This window comes from Camelus bactrianus, chromosome 2, assembly GCF_048773025.1.
Source record: "Camelus bactrianus isolate YW-2024 breed Bactrian camel chromosome 2, ASM4877302v1, whole genome shotgun sequence".
Classification (NCBI taxonomy): domain Eukaryota; kingdom Metazoa; phylum Chordata; class Mammalia; order Artiodactyla; family Camelidae; genus Camelus; species Camelus bactrianus.
In genome coordinates, this window is record NC_133540.1 from 64,025,118 (window position 1) to 64,043,181 (window position 18,064).

General features: G+C 42.8%; 1 protein-coding gene and 1 long non-coding RNA gene across 4 annotated transcripts in view; one reads left to right on the forward strand and one right to left on the reverse strand.

The window, feature by feature from the left end:
• Positions 1-18,064, reverse strand: part of NFKB1 (nuclear factor kappa B subunit 1) — a 110,034-nt gene that overhangs the window by 6,326 nt on the left and 85,644 nt on the right. For all 3 annotated transcript variants that reach the window (XM_074343173.1, XM_074343171.1, XM_074343180.1), the window contains exons 12-20: positions 15,971-16,114; positions 14,434-14,523; positions 12,889-13,074; positions 11,561-11,702; positions 8,162-8,276; positions 3,441-3,642; positions 2,772-2,941; positions 2,350-2,452; positions 48-172 (exon numbers count right to left, since the gene is read on the reverse strand). In XM_074343173.1, the coding sequence (XP_074199274.1) occupies positions 48-172; positions 2,350-2,452; positions 2,772-2,941; positions 3,441-3,642; positions 8,162-8,276; positions 11,561-11,702; positions 12,889-13,074; positions 14,434-14,523; positions 15,971-16,114 (1,277 nt within the window). The remainder of the gene's footprint in view (positions 1-47; positions 173-2,349; positions 2,453-2,771; positions 2,942-3,440; positions 3,643-8,161; positions 8,277-11,560; positions 11,703-12,888; positions 13,075-14,433; positions 14,524-15,970; positions 16,115-18,064) is intronic.
• Positions 63-3,211, forward strand: LOC141573630 (uncharacterized). Its single transcript, XR_012499567.1, has 2 exons — positions 63-199; positions 964-3,211. It is a non-coding gene; the product is annotated as an uncharacterized LOC141573630 (long non-coding RNA).

Sequence of the window (18,064 nt, forward strand, 5' to 3'; positions counted from 1 at the left end):
TGAGCCACCTCAGGAGCAGCTGGCAGACAGACCGGAGCCAGGCTCACCTGCCAGCTGGTAGCCATGTCTAGAGGTGTGGTTCCAGGCACGACTCCTTCATCCTCTCCGTCCTCATCCCAAGAGTCATCCAGGTCATACAGAGGCTCAAAGTTCTCCACCAGGGGATCTGCTCCTGCCGAGTCAAGTTACACCCCATTAGGTAAACCCACATCTTGTCAACTTCCAACTGCCTGCAGGGGTCAGATTCTACAAATATATAAAACAAGCTTATTTATTTCTACTGAAATATTTAGAAACCTGCTTTTAAATTCTAATTTATTTTGACTGTAAGGTAACTGATGATACCCCATATAGCCAAGGACACTTTCAAAAACAAGACTTGGAATACGCTGACTCTCACATTTAACTCTCCAGGATAGTTTTCATCTGAATGACGCATCTTTAATCTGAGGGCTAATGACAGAGGTCGACAGGACCTAGGGTGCACCCTCAGAATTAAGGTCCTAAAAGTTCAGCTTTATGCCCAGCACTGCATGCTTCTCAGCCCCTTCTGCTGCTTGCTCAAAAGAGCAAAGCCGTTTGCTTTCTAGTGCCAACCTGTTGCGTTTCATGCCTGGGTACAGCACTGACCCTCAAACGTAAAACACCAAAAAACCCTTCTGCTAGGATGCGTGGTTACTGATAAAGTTAGGGCTGATCTTGGAAAATCTAGTCTGTTCCTTAGCCAGCAGCAAGTAAGTCAAAGACTAGAGCTAGAGTTACTTCTCAAAGGCTTGGAGGCTGTTCACGAGAGAATGTTTAGCTTGCTGCCTAATGGACAGTAGGAAGTTTAGCACACCCTCCCTTTAGGAAGAACCAAATTATTTTAATCTGGCTGGGAGAATGTCTGACTTGTCCCACCGTCAGTAACAGGTAGTGCCTGATGAGAGGATCTTCATGCCATTTCTTACTCCATCCTTTTAGGCCAAGCCTGGTCTACGAGGCAGTAAGTACCGCCTGGCCACGGAAACTGCAGAAACTAAGATGAACAATTTGCAGGACCAAAGATGGAGGAGTTGAACTATTCCTTAAGTGACCTTCCGAGCTCGGGACTAGGTTTTCCTTCTGAGCTTCCTCATTTATATACTGGAGAAACTTCTACGTGCTATTCCTTCCACGGGACACTGAGAATTAGAAAGCGTTTCTGAAAGGGTGACAGCTTCTTGTCTGAAGGTATTTCTTAATTATAACCAGTGACTCCCAAAACTGTTCATACACACTGCAATCACTGTCTCTTGTTCACAAGAACGTTCAACTTGGCAAAGGAGAAAAGAAACGGCTGCTGCTTATTTGGCATATGACTTGTCAGAAAAACGTGGTCCCACCAAAGAAAAGGTTCTTATATTTTTCTGAACTGTTTAAAAAGGTATTTAATCTGCTCTACTTTCTTGAATCTGTGAAGCATTTATTTTCTAAGAAAAGTTTAAGAACCTCTAAAGTCAATCAGATGTGCCAAGGTAGCCTTGAGATATCAATTTCATTAAACATTGTTTGAAGTTTTAAATATACAAGGCAGTAGAGATTCAAGGATGAGCAGGATTAATTTTCCTATACTTCACAGGACTAGAGGATTGCAATGGAATAATACTTGCAAATCCTTGAGCAAAGCAGGGGAGAGAAACACAGCAGAGAGAAAAGTCTGTAAGTTCAGGCTGACACGGTGTGATTCACAGCTCTGCCCCTTACTGGAGCCCTGGGACTAAGATGCAAAGGTCTCTCTAGTCTGTTTCCTTGCTATAAAATGGGAATAAAAATGGGACTTGTCTCAAAGGGTTACTGTGGATTAAGTAAGATAAAATGAGACAGTGCATGTGAAGTGCCCAGCGCAACGGGAGCTAGCAATTTTTAGTGTCTGGCACATGACAGTACTCAACACATGGCCCGTTTGTTTTTCCCTAGTACTTTGGCTTCTCAGACTTTTCTTGCAAAAGGAAGTTTAAACTATTTCTTATACCAATAAACTTTTCCTTCTGAGGCCTTGTGATGTGATCTGAGGCTGATACTGCTCTGAATTCTACAAGGAATTAAATTTAGCATTAAGAAGATCTCTTGTCATGGGAGTCAGCCCAAATCCAAAACAAACAGGTGAACTGGAGAGTGAAAACTAACATGACTGCCAGCATAAAGCCCAGGATTATCAGTCCAAACAGTGCCTTTACGGCAATTAAACGTGACTTGCCAGAGAGCTCTTATTTACTGTGCCTTTCCACAGCAGCCCTGTGACTTAAAGAAGGTGGCATGGCTGCTCTACTGAGGCTGGGTCTGCATTCCGGATGACATTTTCCACCACTGACCACTGGGGTGTCTTACCTGCTGCTTTGAGGAGAGCTGCCAGCCTGGTAGACCCTCTCCCGGCTGCTATGTGCAGCGGTGTGCTTCCATCATAGGTGGTGCTGTCTACGTGGGCATCACCCTGAAATCCAGCCCAGACAGAAAAGGGTTAGTCCCAGGTGCTCTCACCCTTTTGTCCCCACCTCCCCCCGTCTGCATGGGGTCATATTACCAGCCCAGTTGCTATTTTGGGCAGGCTCTGCCATTGAAGAAAGTCAGCTAGAGATACCGGGCAAGGGATGCGGGGAAAGCCTGAGCTGCCACTCTGAAGCCTTGCTTAGATATGACACAGATAGAGCCGAGTGTCAGGAGACAGGCTGTTCCTGACATCATTCTTTGAAAAGATTTTCCCAATTCGCCCTCGGGAATTTAATGCAAAGGCACATAAGTGCATCCCTCACCTCCAGGAGCAGGCAGCCAGCCAAGGAGATGTTGTCCTGCTCCACAGCCAGGTGCAGCGCCGTGCGCCCCGACTTCCGCTCCTGGGCGTTGACGTCCGCCCCGGCGGCCAGCAGCAGCAGCAGACATGGCAAGCTGTTGCTCATCATGGCTATGTGAATGGCGTTCAGACCTGCGGCCCAAGCACAAGGATGGTCACGGGGCAGGAAGGCTGCTCCAGGATGGCCCTCTGAGAAGCTGAAGTAAATGACAAAACTGGACCACAGGGAAGGAAGGCTGTTGGGGATCACTGTGTCTGCGGCTGACAGTCTCCACTCCAGACGTCTTCACAGGCACTGTACGTCAACTGTTCTGCGTGTGAACCCACACACTCCTGTTAACCTTCTCAGGAGACCCTGAGAACAACATTCTCCGAATAAATGATGCCTTCTATGTGTCAAGACCGTGTCTGCTCAGGCCTCTGCTTTTTCCTCCTCCTAACTATTCCAAATCAACTTTAAAGGACTTAGCTACAGTGAGCAACAGAGATTTCCACAAGGGATGATGAATTCCAGATGATTAAGGAAGGCACTTTGGGGTGCAAATCAAATAACACACATTTAGCAAATAGCTACTAACTGTTTAGAAAGCAGATAGAGGAGGTTCTACCACGATGTGGGGTTGTCACTTACCTTCCCCGTTGGGGTGGTCGATAAGTAGTGCTGCCTTTTTGTGCTTGAGTAAAATACTGAGAATTTTATCATGTCCTCCTTTGGCAGCTAGGTGCAAAACAGAGTTACCCAAGCGGTCCAGAAGGCTCAGGTCGGCCCCGGCCCTCAGCAAGTCCTCCACCACAGCCTCCTGCTTGGTGATCACTGCCAAGTGCAAGGGCGTCTGGGGAGTGAAGAAGGGGCAGGAGATGACACTGGTCAGCAGCACAACAAACACCGGCTTATTAGCTGTCACTGCAATAGGTAGAATCATACTGAGGGGCCATTTCTCAGTCCCAGATTAACTTCTCACCTTTGCAAATGAACTACTCTCTGTTCCATATCACATACATGCTCATGAAGTACACATACTGGACTAACAGTCATTCAATTATCAAGATCATTTTTATAGTTACAATTCTTAATAGCGTTCCTATTTCTCACTACAGCCCACTAACTGCTGATATGTTAACTCATCTATTATAGTAAATTTAGTTTTCTTGAATTTCTAGTAGGAATCTACCTTCAGCTGATAAATCCATATGCTAACAAAGCAAATTTACTAAAGAAGCTTCAATGAACTACCCAATAGAGACCAATTAACAAAGGTGCTGTCAGTCTACACTGACATGGAAAAAATCTGCTAAATTAAGAAATATCGTTTCCATGGACTGACTCCATGAGACCAGTCAAGAGAACCCTCCCACTCCCCTTTTATAAAAGGGTTCTCAAAGTCGTAACCAGGACAAGAGAACCAGCTCACTAAGAGGGCTCAGATGGACAAACTTGCTTAGCTGCTGACACCTAACAGGTACATAAATAGTCCATGTGATTACCCTGACCAAGAAGTAGTGCTCCAGCAAATGCAAATGAGATGTTTTGAAAACTGCGTGTTTTCAAAATGAGTAAGACAAACACAATCATGAAAGTATCTTTCAAAGAACTGAGGTCGTTGACAGAGGAAAGCAATACATTTTTATACAAATCAGTCTATTTCACAGGAGCCTGTGAAATCCACAGCCTGTCTAGTGACAATTCACCTAAACTTTCCTTCTCAGTAAGCAGTTGCCGGCTGTGGCAGTGACGACAGGTGGGCCACCAACATCTCGGCTGGTGCATGGCGTGTGAGAACAGGATGAAAGATGCTCGGGCCATCTACGTGTCATTACAGTGGTTATTTAATATAACAAGACAGGATTTTTTGGTTTCTTTTAATACCAAATTTCCACTCTTGCCCTTATTTCTTTCATCCTTTAGAATTATACCCTGGCTTGAAATGAATCATGTCCTTAGAACTTTAGATACTGTAGCCAAGTGCCTTCCTCTCAAAAAATAAGTAAATAAAAGCTATGTTCATTAATCAGATATGTTATTTGGGGAGATAGGAAAAAGAAAGAGTAAGATTGGAAAAAAGATCTGAAATCATACCAGAGATTAGCTATCTATAGTTTTCATATAATTTCTTTCATATCATACAAAATCTCACCATGAGTAAAAAAGTTTTCTTTTTTTTAAAGTTTTTTCCCTTCTGGTCTCACTGAAGGTTTTTTTTTATGCTATTTCAGACTAGAGCTTAAACCTCAGGGTTATATCTTACTCAGTTACACAAGGAATCCAGGAACTTTTAATGCTATGCCTCTTGGCATGCTGTCTTAAGTGGACATTCTGCAGAGCCAAGTATACAAATGCCCCAGCAAACCAACTCCTGCCTACATATCTGAGTGGAACAAATCCACAAGGGCACATGGGTGAGACTCTTCACTGAAGTTCTGTCTGTGGAGCTAGGAAGCAAGACGCTGGTTAAATGTCTATTGTTGGGGAACAGGTACATAAAAAGTGGAAGATGTACACTATGGGATCCTCTTCAGGAGTAAAACAGTGAACTAGCTGTACACACAAGTGCATGGATAAATCCCACAAATAGCAAAGGCAGACACAATGACATGTAGCACAAAGCTACTTACGCACTTTAAAAATACTTACAGGAAAAACTAGACAGACACGCACAACTGAGTGCACGTAAAACTGACGACCCCTACCCTCTCAAGATCTGTGGATTGTATCAATGTCAGTTTCCTGGTTTTGATACTGGACCATCGTTATGCAACATGTTACCACTGGGGGAAACTGGGTGAAGGGTACATGCAAACCTCCTGGTACATTTTTTGGTAACCACCTATGAATCTAGAATTAAATTAAAAATTTAAGAAAAAGGTTTATACAGAGCAGGAGTATAATGTACATTGTGTGTGAGAATATATGAAAACATCTGTCTTATTTAAAGGATACATATTTATGTAGCCAATACCTAGGAAAATATTTATTATAAACGTAATAATTATACTGGGGAGTAAAGCTGGGAAACTTGTATGCTGCCAGGGAGGGTAACCTTGATTCTCTAATGTATTATCCATATGTACCATTCTAAAAACCAGGAATATATATTTATAGTGGTTAAAAAGAAAAAAATTATATACACAAAACCCCATTGATGTTTAACAGGAACATACGCAAATAAACCAATTGATGTCAAACACAATGTTGGGGGTGGGGTGGGGAGGAGAATAGGGTTTAAAGGGAATAGATTTCAGAAATATTTTCAGAAAAATCTTAACTCTATGCACTTGGATTATTTTGAGTGTGTCTTTCTCTAGAAGGTGGGTGGGGAGAGAGATCTGATCATGACAGATGGCCACAGAAATGTACTAAGATTAGTAAAAGGTATTTTGGGAGACTGTTTAAGACAATTGCCAAATAATCCAAAACTGTATAATTTCCCATAAGAATAGCTAACAGAGAAACTTAACAACATATAAATGAAAGTTTAAAATCTTAGTGGGTTTCTAGTTCTCAGATAAAAGTTGCCACTGGGTGTGTGCTTGAGACTGAGAAGGCAAACCAGGAGATCCAGATCCTTGCCCGTTAATGAGAACAGTGGTAGGTGAGGAAAATGCAGCTGTATTTGCATGAGAGTCCCCAGATCAGAAGGCACAGAAATGTCAAAGGTGGCGGTTTCAAGGTTTTTGTCTCCAGCACACTGGAGAGTCTCAATATATGTAACTGAATGATACAGTACGGAGTTCAGCACGTAATAAATCACAGCTACTGACCCTGGCGTGCAGTGTGCTTTGCAGGTCCTATTTATAAACAGAAAAACAAGCAATTCCTTGAATCTGACCTACAGGCAGTGAGGGTAAGCAGTCTTCGAAAGGAGGATGGAGAAAGGGAAGATGTTCCATTTCTAATCTTACTTGTACACTTGTGACAGTGAAAAGGCACAGTCGGTCCAGAAGCCTGAGAGAATCAAGCTTCAGGGGCCAAACGACTTTCCAAATACCAGCAACACCCAAAATGGTATGAAAATTTGAAGAAGCTATCCTTTAAATATAAATCTAAAATTAGACCTCATCCTAGTTATTTTATGAGTCAGCAAAGAATCCCCGACTTCATTTTTCCTTTGATCTTAAGCATGACAAGCCAAAGATGAAGCCTCATGCCTGACATCCCATGGGAAATCGTTGCTTTCCCTTATCAGGAAAACACCTGTTCACAGATAAAAATCTGTTGAGATCTAGCTACACGTAAATGTAAACATTTTGGTACTTTTGCTTTGAGGAAATAAAAATGGTTCACGTCACTTAATTTAAAATTTGAGAACTGGAACAGGTACGGTTACTGTGTAAATAACTGTACATGATGGTTTTCCATATTTTTAGAGTAAGAGATATGCTTGAATTGGGCATCCAAGCATACCATTGAGAACCAGGAGGACTGGGAAATCACTTTGGGTCTTGTGAAGGGAATGAGAAAACAGGAAAGCAGCTGAGAAGGGGGCAAGGGCAGGAGACACTACAGAAGACTGATGGGGCTGAGGAAAGGCAGCAGGAAGGGAAAGTGCCCAAAGGAGGGAGGATAGAGCAGGGGAACCTACCTGCCTCCTGCCCCCCTGCGAGTGGCTGGCCCCGGTCTGCGGGCTCCCTACACCCAGCATGTAGACTTTGGTTTTGTCCAACAGTTTTAATTTCCCCTCCCCACCTGCAGTCTGCATGTGCCCAGTAGGCAGCCTCACTGAATCTCCAGTTAACCTCTCTTTTCTCAAGTATCTGAGGACCTCTGTAATAGAAGTTCCTCAAGTAGCTTTGAGTCAACCTCATTTCTATGTAAACCTGACCTGGGCAAAACTCTTTGGTGATGCCTGTTTTCCTCATCTTGAGCTTTCTGTTTCTGAAAGACACTTTTTCCTTCTCAAGCAACCTTTTTACCTTTCTGCATTCTGATTTTAGCAACCTCATTTGATATGCATTTAACCTAGATGCTGCCAACACCTTTCAGCAGACTTCAAACTTCTTGTAAATTACTGGCCTCTAATACTTTTTTTTCAATTTTATTTTTTCTTGACAGATGTGACATATTTACTCTAGGGTGACTGACTGCTGTGGTAGATTTCTGAAGTTTAAAGTTTGCCTTCCACAGCAGGATGCTGAATTTCATTGTGGGGCGATCACTACTATACCCACAGATCAAAGGATCCTAATTCATAAAAAAACATTCCTATATAATGGGCTTTTGGGATATTACCTGCAAAGATATTTTGTTTTATTTTTGCTACTGTTAACATTATATGCTACTATTAATACACACACACACATGCACGTACAAACCATGGATTTTTCTTCAGTTGTCCCCTTGATGTTTCTGCTTACCTGATAGAGGTCATTTCTCATGTTGATAATCTCATCAGAAATCAAGCCAGATGTGACTTCTAGCAGATCTCTCACAAGCTGAGCATGAAGGTTGATGATTGCTAAGTGTAAGACACTGGAATGAAAATATAGTGGCAATAATCAACTAAAGTGTTACTGGAAGGAAGAAAAAGATTCCCAAGATAGGATGAGACTTGCAGACTGAGTCTGGCACTCGTACCTAGTTTTCCTTGGCCTCCAGGTGTGTTTTGTCTATGAGATGTCCTGAATCCGATGTGGGGATGCTCTGCTGCCTACCCATTTATAGTGCCTGCCTGGTCTCTGGGGGGCATTCAGGTCGGACCCTTTGAGGTGTAAAGGAACCTGGGCTTCAAGGCAGAGAGACCTAAGTTCAAATCCCAGCTCTGCCTTTGTGCTTTGGTTTCGGGGCATTTTCTCCTCTAACTTTTCCCTGACTTTCCCTGACACACAGATGAGGTATATAAGATGCCTGAACTAGGATCTGTTCAGAAACATGCAGTTACCTCACCTGGCCCTGCCGCCTTCTCCAAAATACAGTATGGTGGCTTTTTAAGATCTTCCTAGGTCCCAAGAGGGGAGAATGGAGTCAAGCTCTTAGCTATGGGGAGAAGACTCTTGACAAACTTCTGAAGGAACAGTGGGATTGTATTTCTCCCCTAAATTATTCCCTCTGCCTGGAATGGTTTTGCTCCTCTTCTCTGCCTAGACAACGCCCTTCCATCCTTCATATTCCAGTCCAAACCTTCTATCCTTGGAGAAGACTTTCTCAACTTCCCAGGCAGAGCAGCTGTCTCCCCTCAAGTTTACTGCGGAGCGAGAACTGCAGTTTCCTATACCTCCTCCTCCCTCTGGGACCTTGCTGGATGCTGGCTCTCACTGGGTCAGCCTTCTAGCCCTGGCACACAGTTTAGGCACTAAAATAAGGCTGAAAGAACAACCCTAGGGCTTACACTAATGAGGCTGAAAATACTGGCAGATGCCAAGCATCACTCCTAGGAACAAATTTTTTTAATTCTTAAAAAAACTTGCTATTAAAATTAATTTGAAATGACTCAACAACAATAAATGTGGCTACTATCTGTCTAGAGCTTCTGTTTACCAAACTACACTAAGCACTGGATATACATTACCTTATTTATCATAAGAATGATCTTATGAGGTACGAAATATTATCTTCATTTTTCAGGTGATGAAACTGAGACTTATAGGTAAAACAGAACTCAATCCAGGCCTCATATTAAGCCCAGGTCTGTCTTGCTCCAAAGCCATGTCTTAACCCCTTAAGCCATCCTGCTTCAGGGGTTCATGTGTACTGCTCCGTGGAGTTTTAGATGAACATCTGGGAGGGTGACTCCTCCCAAGTCTGGCCAGATTACGACACAGAGCACACTCGAAAGTATCACATGGAGGCAGTACATATGGGCCTGGAGGCACAGGCTGGGTTTCCTCTGGACATATCAGATGTCGTTTTGTTCAGGCCACTGTCTTAGTCATGGCAAGTATGTATTACTTGGGATTAACACTGGCACAGGAGGGCCTGAAAGCCAAACTGTGACTTCATTCTTTGAGAGATATTTTTAAATGAATGATTTCAGGGTTTCAGTGCTGTCTTTTGAAACGTAGGACTAGAAGAAGACTTCTGAAGTCTGATGCAGACATGATGCACATATACCAAGAAAAAGGTCGTACTCTAAAAACTGCCTAAAAATTTCCATGTGCAGCTCAGCATTTCATAGCAGAAGTACATCCCCCTCCCCCATAAGCTTTCACACCCTCATGGGAATTTCCCCAGTACCAGAAGTTTTCATTATTTTTTTCTTTATTGTATTTTCTGTGATGACTAATGGCCACAGGATTCAGACTATTAGCCGAATAGGATAAGCTCAGTGAAAAGAAGAGGACTCAGCCGGGAGGGCCAAAAGCCATCCCTTGTCTCCAGTCTTACGAGGACCCTTCTTTGGTCTCCCCAAGTCCCACCCTGTGCGCCTGCTTGCGTGAGTACGTCTGGGGTCCTGGGAGGGGACTGTAAGGATTCATCTTCTGCTTGGGCAGGGAAGGCACCACCTCGGCCTTCCCGTATACACCAGGTCCTCACACACGTCTGTACCTTGCCCTCAATGCACGGCTCCCGAATCCCTTTCCACAGTCCGCCCTTCAAGCACCAGCAGTCCCTTTCTAACTTGCATGTGACTCGTCTGTCTTAGACTCACCAGTTCAGCAGATCCCTAAAAATGTCACCTGAAATGCTACTGCGCTGTCTGGGTTAACTGCTTTCTCTTGTGGTTACGTGCTATTGAACGCTAACTGGATTATTTAACCCTGTAAAAACATTCTGCTGCTCACGACATTACACAAAGAAGGCTGTACCGGTTCCTCTCATACTGTATAACAAGGCCAGTGGTTACACCACATCCTTGGTTACGCTGCAAGGAATGAGAACAAAGGTCTCTGTTTGAAACCCCGAGGCTGGCACTTTCCTAAAGCGTTTGGTTCAGTGTTCAAACTGAGGTTTAAAACCCGGCACCCAGGAGCTCTTCCACAGAGAAGGATTTCTCATCGTTGACACTATCTTGGGAAGGTTTTTAGATAAGGCAACTTGAATTGGAGGGCTGCTGTCTCTCGTTATTTTTATAGGCTTTGAGATCATTTCAGAAGTCTCAATGAAAGGACTAGGAGAACTGTTTTAGAAAGAAGCCAGGTGGCTTTGCAGATGCAAGCTCAGTCGCAGCAGGCCTGGGAAGCATGGTGCTCGGAATGTCGGGCTCCCACGCAGCGTGGGTTAGAGCAGTCACCGGCGTCTGATCCAGCCTCAGACCGGTGACCGCTGACAGGGCCAGCCGAGGAGGAGTCAGTACCTGGGCAGGAGTGACGGCTACCTCTCATCACTGTGCTGCTGTTGCTGTGCTGGGTCTGTGGGGCTGCTTCTTGAGAACGCTATCGTTACAAATACGCAGTTGGGGTAACAAGTGCTTTAGGGATTTGGCGAGGCCAAATGGTGTATGATTCCAATAAATAAAGCAAATATTATTAGCTCAATAAATAAATGTGTATTAAATATCCTTCTAAATCTCATTCCAACAAATAAAGCAAGGCTTTTAAAAAGTACCATTCCCTACACACGTCTTCGTTTTCCTGCCCAGAGCACTGGACTCTTAGAAGAGAACCCCAGCTATTTAGAGCCCAGTAGGTGAGAGCCACAGGACAGCAGAAGCAAATCATGCCTCTCGACCTTACTGATACATTATTTCCCTTGAGAGAGTGTTTCAGTTGCAGGACCCAATAACTTTGATCAAGTTTTCTTGTCTCTAACTAGCACGCATTTAATTCTTTTTGCCTTTTGCTACTTGAAAATGCTTGTTTGCGTAAGTCCCAACTCACCTGTCCCCATTCTCATCCTGTACGGCGGTGAGATGGCGCTGGACAGCCAGCAGCATCTTCACGTCTCCTGTCACTGCGTAGTCAAAAAGGGCGTTGGCGTGCTGTTTGGCAAGCTGCATAGCCTTCTCTAGAAAGAGGTTGTCTGCAAGGCAACGGTCACAGTCACAGCTGAGCTTCCTTACTTGCTCTGCAGGGATGGCATGCTTGAGGCCAAGGCCACTAGCCTCAGGGTTCTGGTACCCTAAAGCATATCGTTTTAGTTGAAAATGCTCCTTTCCATGCTTCACTAGAAAGAGCACAACTGGACACTGGCTCATCAACAAATATAGAGGCTGATCTCAAAACCTGTCTACAGTTTGTTTGGGGAAAAGAAATTCAGAAATGTCTTATTTTAGGGGGGAACAATCAATGTTAATTGATTGCAAATCTGCAATCAATGTTAATTGGATGTTGCCGTAATTGTAAATAACCGAGCTCTTGGTGAAACAATCCTTTGCTGGAGTCCTGAACAACTTTCTTGTCCAGCAAAAAGTGTCAAAAAAAGAGTCTCTGCCACAGATAGACTCTCCATGAGCCACTGGTGTTTTTGTAAAGTCTGCTTCCTGAAGGCCAGTGGGAGGCAAATTGTGGCTTACAGGCCAAATCCGGGGCGTGGCCTGTTTCTATACGGCCCCCTAGCTAAGCCCGGTTTGTACATTTTTAAAGGGGTGTTAGAAAAAAAGAACATGTGACAGAAACTATATGTGGCCCCCAAGTCTACATAGTTACTATCTTTCCCTTTAAGAAAAAAGCCTTCCAAGCACGATCTAGGGTGACCTAGACCACAATACGTACTCTGATGGGTACTGGTTCCAGACACGCACAAAAGTGCACTGTCCCTCCTAGTCCTAACTCTTCAAAGAAGGCATCACGATAAAAGGAAAAGTTCTGATTTTCAGGTAAAGTTCCACTTCAGTGTGATGGTCAAGCTACAGCCTAGAGTGGGAGACTGCTGACGTTATGAAAACTATTATCTGTGGTGGAAAGGAGTGAGATTCTCTCATGATACGCCAACACTGCATGATTGTAACTGGAGAAGCGCATGTGAATTTCTGTACTTTGTATTCAAAGATAACACTGGGAAAGTGGAAATCCCAGTGTGAATAAAATGACCTGGCACATGCTTTTCAAAAGGCATACGGGACTGAAAAGCACACTGAACCAGATACTGATTTATCATCTTTAGATCAACAGACAATAAACCTCTCTTCTGGAAACAGGTTCCCCACCTAGCACCAACCCATCCACTCAGCAACCAGGCCAAGGCAGTACTCTGTGTGCTCACTCACCCGGGGACCTGTAATTCTCCTCCTTGACCCCCACTGCACACGTCAGATCAGCCTCATCGTCCCCACTGCAGGACTCCTTATCTTCTTCTGTGGTTTCTCTTACTTTCCCAGAGAGACGTACAGCTTCTCTGTCATCACTCTTGTCACACCCTTTAGGGTCATTTTTAGATTGGGTGTCTATGGTTCCTAAGATAAAAACAAAAAAATCAGCTTTTTCCTCAGTAAAATCTATTAACTAAGCTATAATTCACTGTTTCCATGAAGGTCAGATAGACGTAGGAGGCACGTTTATTGCAAAGGGTAAAGAAAAGCAGCAATTTAAAATTCCTTTTGCAATGGTCGTAAGTAACGTGTTTTGGAACTATTTTAAAGCCATTTCCAAAAAGCTTTTTTTTTTTTTTAATTGGGGTATAACTGACATAGAACATTGTGTTACTTCAAGGTATACAATATGACTCGGTATTTGTATACAGTACAACATGATCACCACAATAAGTCTATCATTAACATCCATCAGGATACATAGTTACAAATTCTTTTTTCTTATGATAAGAAGTTTAAAGTCTTAAAAACATTTTTTTTTCACATTTCTAAAAAATGTACATCTCACTCTGTTTATTTGTAAAGGAGAAAAATGAAATAAAAGCTCTTCTGGGAATTGCAGGGAAGCAGACTTTTTAAAGTCCTGGAAAGCAGATTAGTTAGTTTTTCCCTAGTGCTCAAGTAAGCTGTACAGCTGTGATCTCAATTCCCGTTCTTCAGCAGGGGGCGGTCCAGTGCACCGCTGCTGCTCGGGCTCCTCCAGGCCCCATTGTGCTATCTGACAGCCCCTGTGAGAGCTCCGAGGCTTTCTGAGCAGACCTGGCTCAAATCCTGGTTCTGCCACTAACAGAGGTACCCTCTGTGTGTGCACGATCATTTCTGAACCTTGGTGTGCTCTGTCTGTAAAATGGAGACACTAACACTTTCCTTAGAGAGGAATCCTGAAGATGACAGCTAAAACATGTAAAAGCCCCTGGCATAAAACAGGTGTTGAATACAGGAGAAGACTTTCCTGTAGCATTTCTGCAATGCGTGAACACCAGACTGAACATGTAATATGAACTATGAACACATGATATGACAACTGCTAATTAGGGGATATATTTGATGAGAAAAGATCATCCCTATAAAATAACTCCAAATGTCTTCAGAAGTGTAGTATTTGAGAAAGAGAATAGGCAAGTTCGGTGATTTTATGTTTGAACAGTCAAGTCTCTATACGTCCCTTTTTAATGTTCTTTTCTTTCCCCTGTTCATGCCACTTACAAAGTAAATAAACATAAACATAGGATCAGGAATAGAATTTATACTCTCCAAAGGAAATAATAATTTTTTGGAAAAGAAGTGTTTTCTTAATTTATTTGCATTCACCAATTTTTTTTTCAAGAGAATGTTTTAAGTAATGTGGTAAGTAATGATTTAAAAAAAACTTTTTGGTTTTAATTCATTTTAAAATAATTTTTTGTTCCTTTCTCAGTACTAAAAAAAAAAAGTGTTACTTACCATGCTTCATCCCAGCATTAGATTTAGTGGTTCCAGGGTGGAAGGTAATTCCACCATATGTAGGAAATCCGTAGTGGGGGAAGCCATAGCCTGCAATGGCAAATACAGTAAATGAAACCTTGCAATGGATTTTTTTTTTTTTTTTTAAGACTCAGCAAACCTCCTTTCGGTGTCCCTCCTTCAGGTGAGCACACACTCTGGTGTGCCCCACACGGTGCTTCTGTTGAGAGTTTGTAGGACTCATTATTGGGGCTCACGGGTTGGTCAGCATTCCACTCTGGTAAGGTTTACATACTAGGCTCGGGTAATAATTTAAAATTCCTTTTGAAATGATCGTAAGTAACATGTTTTGGAGCTATTTTAAAGCCACTACCAAAAAACCTTTTTTTTTCCCCTTTTTTTAAATTGAGGTAAAAGGTAAGAGCTCAGACAGAGCCCAGGCTTGGGGCAGCGTGGAGGAGTTCCTGCTGGAGAAGGCCTCCTGCTCCCATGTGAGGGGAGAGGCTAACGGTGAGGAGTCACCACCCAGACTCAGACTTGCTGACACGGATGGCAGTAAAATAACCTCTGGAGAGAAATACTGAACTGAACAAAATACAGAAATACATACTCACTTCCCAACATAGCCACGCCCCCACTGTTCATTTTCATGCACTTTTAGTGGGAGCATATAACCTGGTAAAACTCTTTGGGGAAGAAGTGGGTATTAGTTGCCATACTCTGACACAGTAGTTTCACTTCAGAGAATCTAATTTACAAAAATAATTTGTAAAAAAAGAAAGGCAATGTGGATAAGGGGGTTTGCTACAACATTTTATATAAGAAAAAGGAGACAACATTCAAGTAAGTTATACTATGGTTTGTTCACCTAATGAAATATTATGAGTCATTAAAATGATGCTTAAAAATGATGCTTATATAAAGTTTGTATTACCATGGGGAACTGCTGATGTTAACCCGTTAGGAAAAAGCAGCCTATATGACTCTCTGCACAATCAAGATGTGATGATAATACATAGGGCACACCAGTACGCGGGTTAAAATACTACGCACAGTGATATGGCTATGCTTGGGAAAATGGATAAATCTGTATTATAATGTATGTATAGACAAAAAATAGCAGTTAACCTCTGACGGCAGTATTTTATGTATCTCAACTTTTCTACAACATAGCGTAAATATAATATGAAATCTTTTCAGTGTTGCCAAGGAATACCAAGACAGCTGTACCAAAAAAAAAAAAAGAAAAAAAAAAGGGCAGGGAAGGGGGAATATACCAAAATGTTAACAGAAATATTCTTTCGATAACTGGCTTTGGATAACTTTTTTTCTTCTTACAGTTTTTGATATTATCTATCCATGTATAATAACATGAATATGCATTTCTTTGAAAAATTATATATTTGCTGGGAAATTCTAGTTAATGTATCATGTTCAATAATGTCACAATCACTCAACTCATAGAGAAATCTAGGAAAAGAAACGTCTACCCTGACAGATGTGAAAAAGCTGTAGTAAGAACAGACTTGATTCGCACCTGGACCCGCACTTCCAGCACCCCCTCCTCCACCGCCGCTGCCAAACATGCCTCCGCCTCCAGCTCCAGCACCACTGCCACCGCCGAAACTGTCCGAGAAATTGGGCATGAGCTTCTGCCGTTTCCTCTGCACTTCCTCTTTATCTGGGTTTAAAGGAAGAGAAACCAGAGGAGAAAAGATTGATTCAGTTCCACTAGTACCCACAGAGAGAATATTGATTCTGCTGGTATTTTTAAACATCTTAAAGGGAAATAGAAAGCACCCAAGGAGGAAGAGATGCCAAATTTCAAGAAGCATTGTATCTGTTCCAATGGATCTGAAGACCAAGAACCAGCCTCAGGGCGACCACAGAAACGTACACACCCAAATCTCTCTGCAACAGCTTCTTACGGCCCCTGTACCATTCAACTCACTGAGTGACTAGGCTGCCCATCAAAGATGAAGATGCTAAGACACTGAATAGGAAGAACATCACTGAGCATTTTCACTCGGTCACACAAAACAACTATTACTAATCAGCGAACATTCACTATGCATCTACAGTGAGCTAAGTGCCGAGGATACAGAGAAGTATGGCAATGTCTTTGTGGTCAAGAACCCTCCAATATAATTTTGAGACTGTAGGGGAAAGCCTTGGAGAGAGAGAGTGCACTATGATGCTATATAGGTTAAATCCATGGTGCCAGCTAGGGTTCCAGGAGTTCCCGGAAGGACTTCCAGGGAGTGCCTGTGGGCTGGGAAGTTCAGGAAAGGCTTCCCAGAATAAAACTACATCTCAGGAGAGGGCAAAGGGAGGATGTTCTGGGAAGGGGATGTAGAGGGCAAGTAACCAAGGAAGGAATGTGCTTCTGAGAACAGCAGTGGATCAGTTTAGCTCAAGTGCAAGTTCAGGATGAGGAGTTCTTGAGAAGTGAGGCTGACTGGGACCACCTGACGGAGCACCTGGAGTATGAACTTAAGGGATTTAATTTACAGGCAGGAGAGCCACTGAACGGTTTTGAACTGGGGAATGCTGTGTGCAGGGTGGTATTTTAGGAAGATTCGTCTGTCACTGGTGCATAGGACGAAATAAAGAGTCAAAGTGAGAGGCAGAGACAGTGCAGACATAAGGTGTTCCTTAGTGGTCACCACGATAATAAAAACAAGTGGACCTCCCTGACCGCACCCCCCCCCCAAATAAAACAATGAAAGAGGGATCTACAGCCGTTGGTGACTCATGAGATACGTGAGGCTAAAAGTCTGAGAGCACTACTTGACTAAAATTCAGGGATGCCCCCTGAGATTTCTGAGTGGCAAGGTCTAGATGCTACTTCGGCTTTTCCCCCTCATTCCTCATGTGGTTGCTCTGTTTTTCTTTTACTTCTCACTAGCTATGCTTCTTACCAGCCCTGAGTTCTGCCAGTGCCTTTGTGGTCTTCTGCTGCATTTCTGTTTCTTCTTTCTGTTTCCCTTTCTTTCTTGTCTCTGATTTTTCCCACCATATATATTTTTTTCTCCCTTCTCTCTTTTGAATGAAGGGGTGAAGGAAGTTTTTCACTTTTTGTTTAAATTAAATAAAACAGTCAATACAGTTTTTTTTTTTTTTTTCCAATCAGCAGCTCCGTACTAAACAATTGTCCTAGTTCTGATTCTTTGTGTCAGTTCTGGTCAGTGTTTACGTTCAGAAAGATCTTCTCTCATTTCTAATTCTGCGGTTGTTTTAGTCCGCTCAGGCCTAGAAAGAATGCTGTTGTTTACTGATTATCTCGTGATCATCTAAGTGCAGCTGGAAGATGAAGCAGGGGAAAGTAGGGTAGCAAAGTGAACTTTAAAAATAATCTTTTAAAAACGGATCCTGTCCAGACTTGTTAGGAAGAAAAAAGCCAACGTGGGTCAACTTTGAAGAAAATAGGCTTCCACTGGAAAGGGGTGATCTCAAAGGGGGAAAACTTGAACAATTTCCTTATCAAAGGTTTTGGACAGATTTATAAAGTTTCTCCACCAGTGGTACTATAATGAACTGTTAGTCATAATTATTACTCATCCTATAAGCCGTTGTTCTCACATGGAATATTGATTCATTAGAATATGAAACACAAGAGCAAAGCAGACAA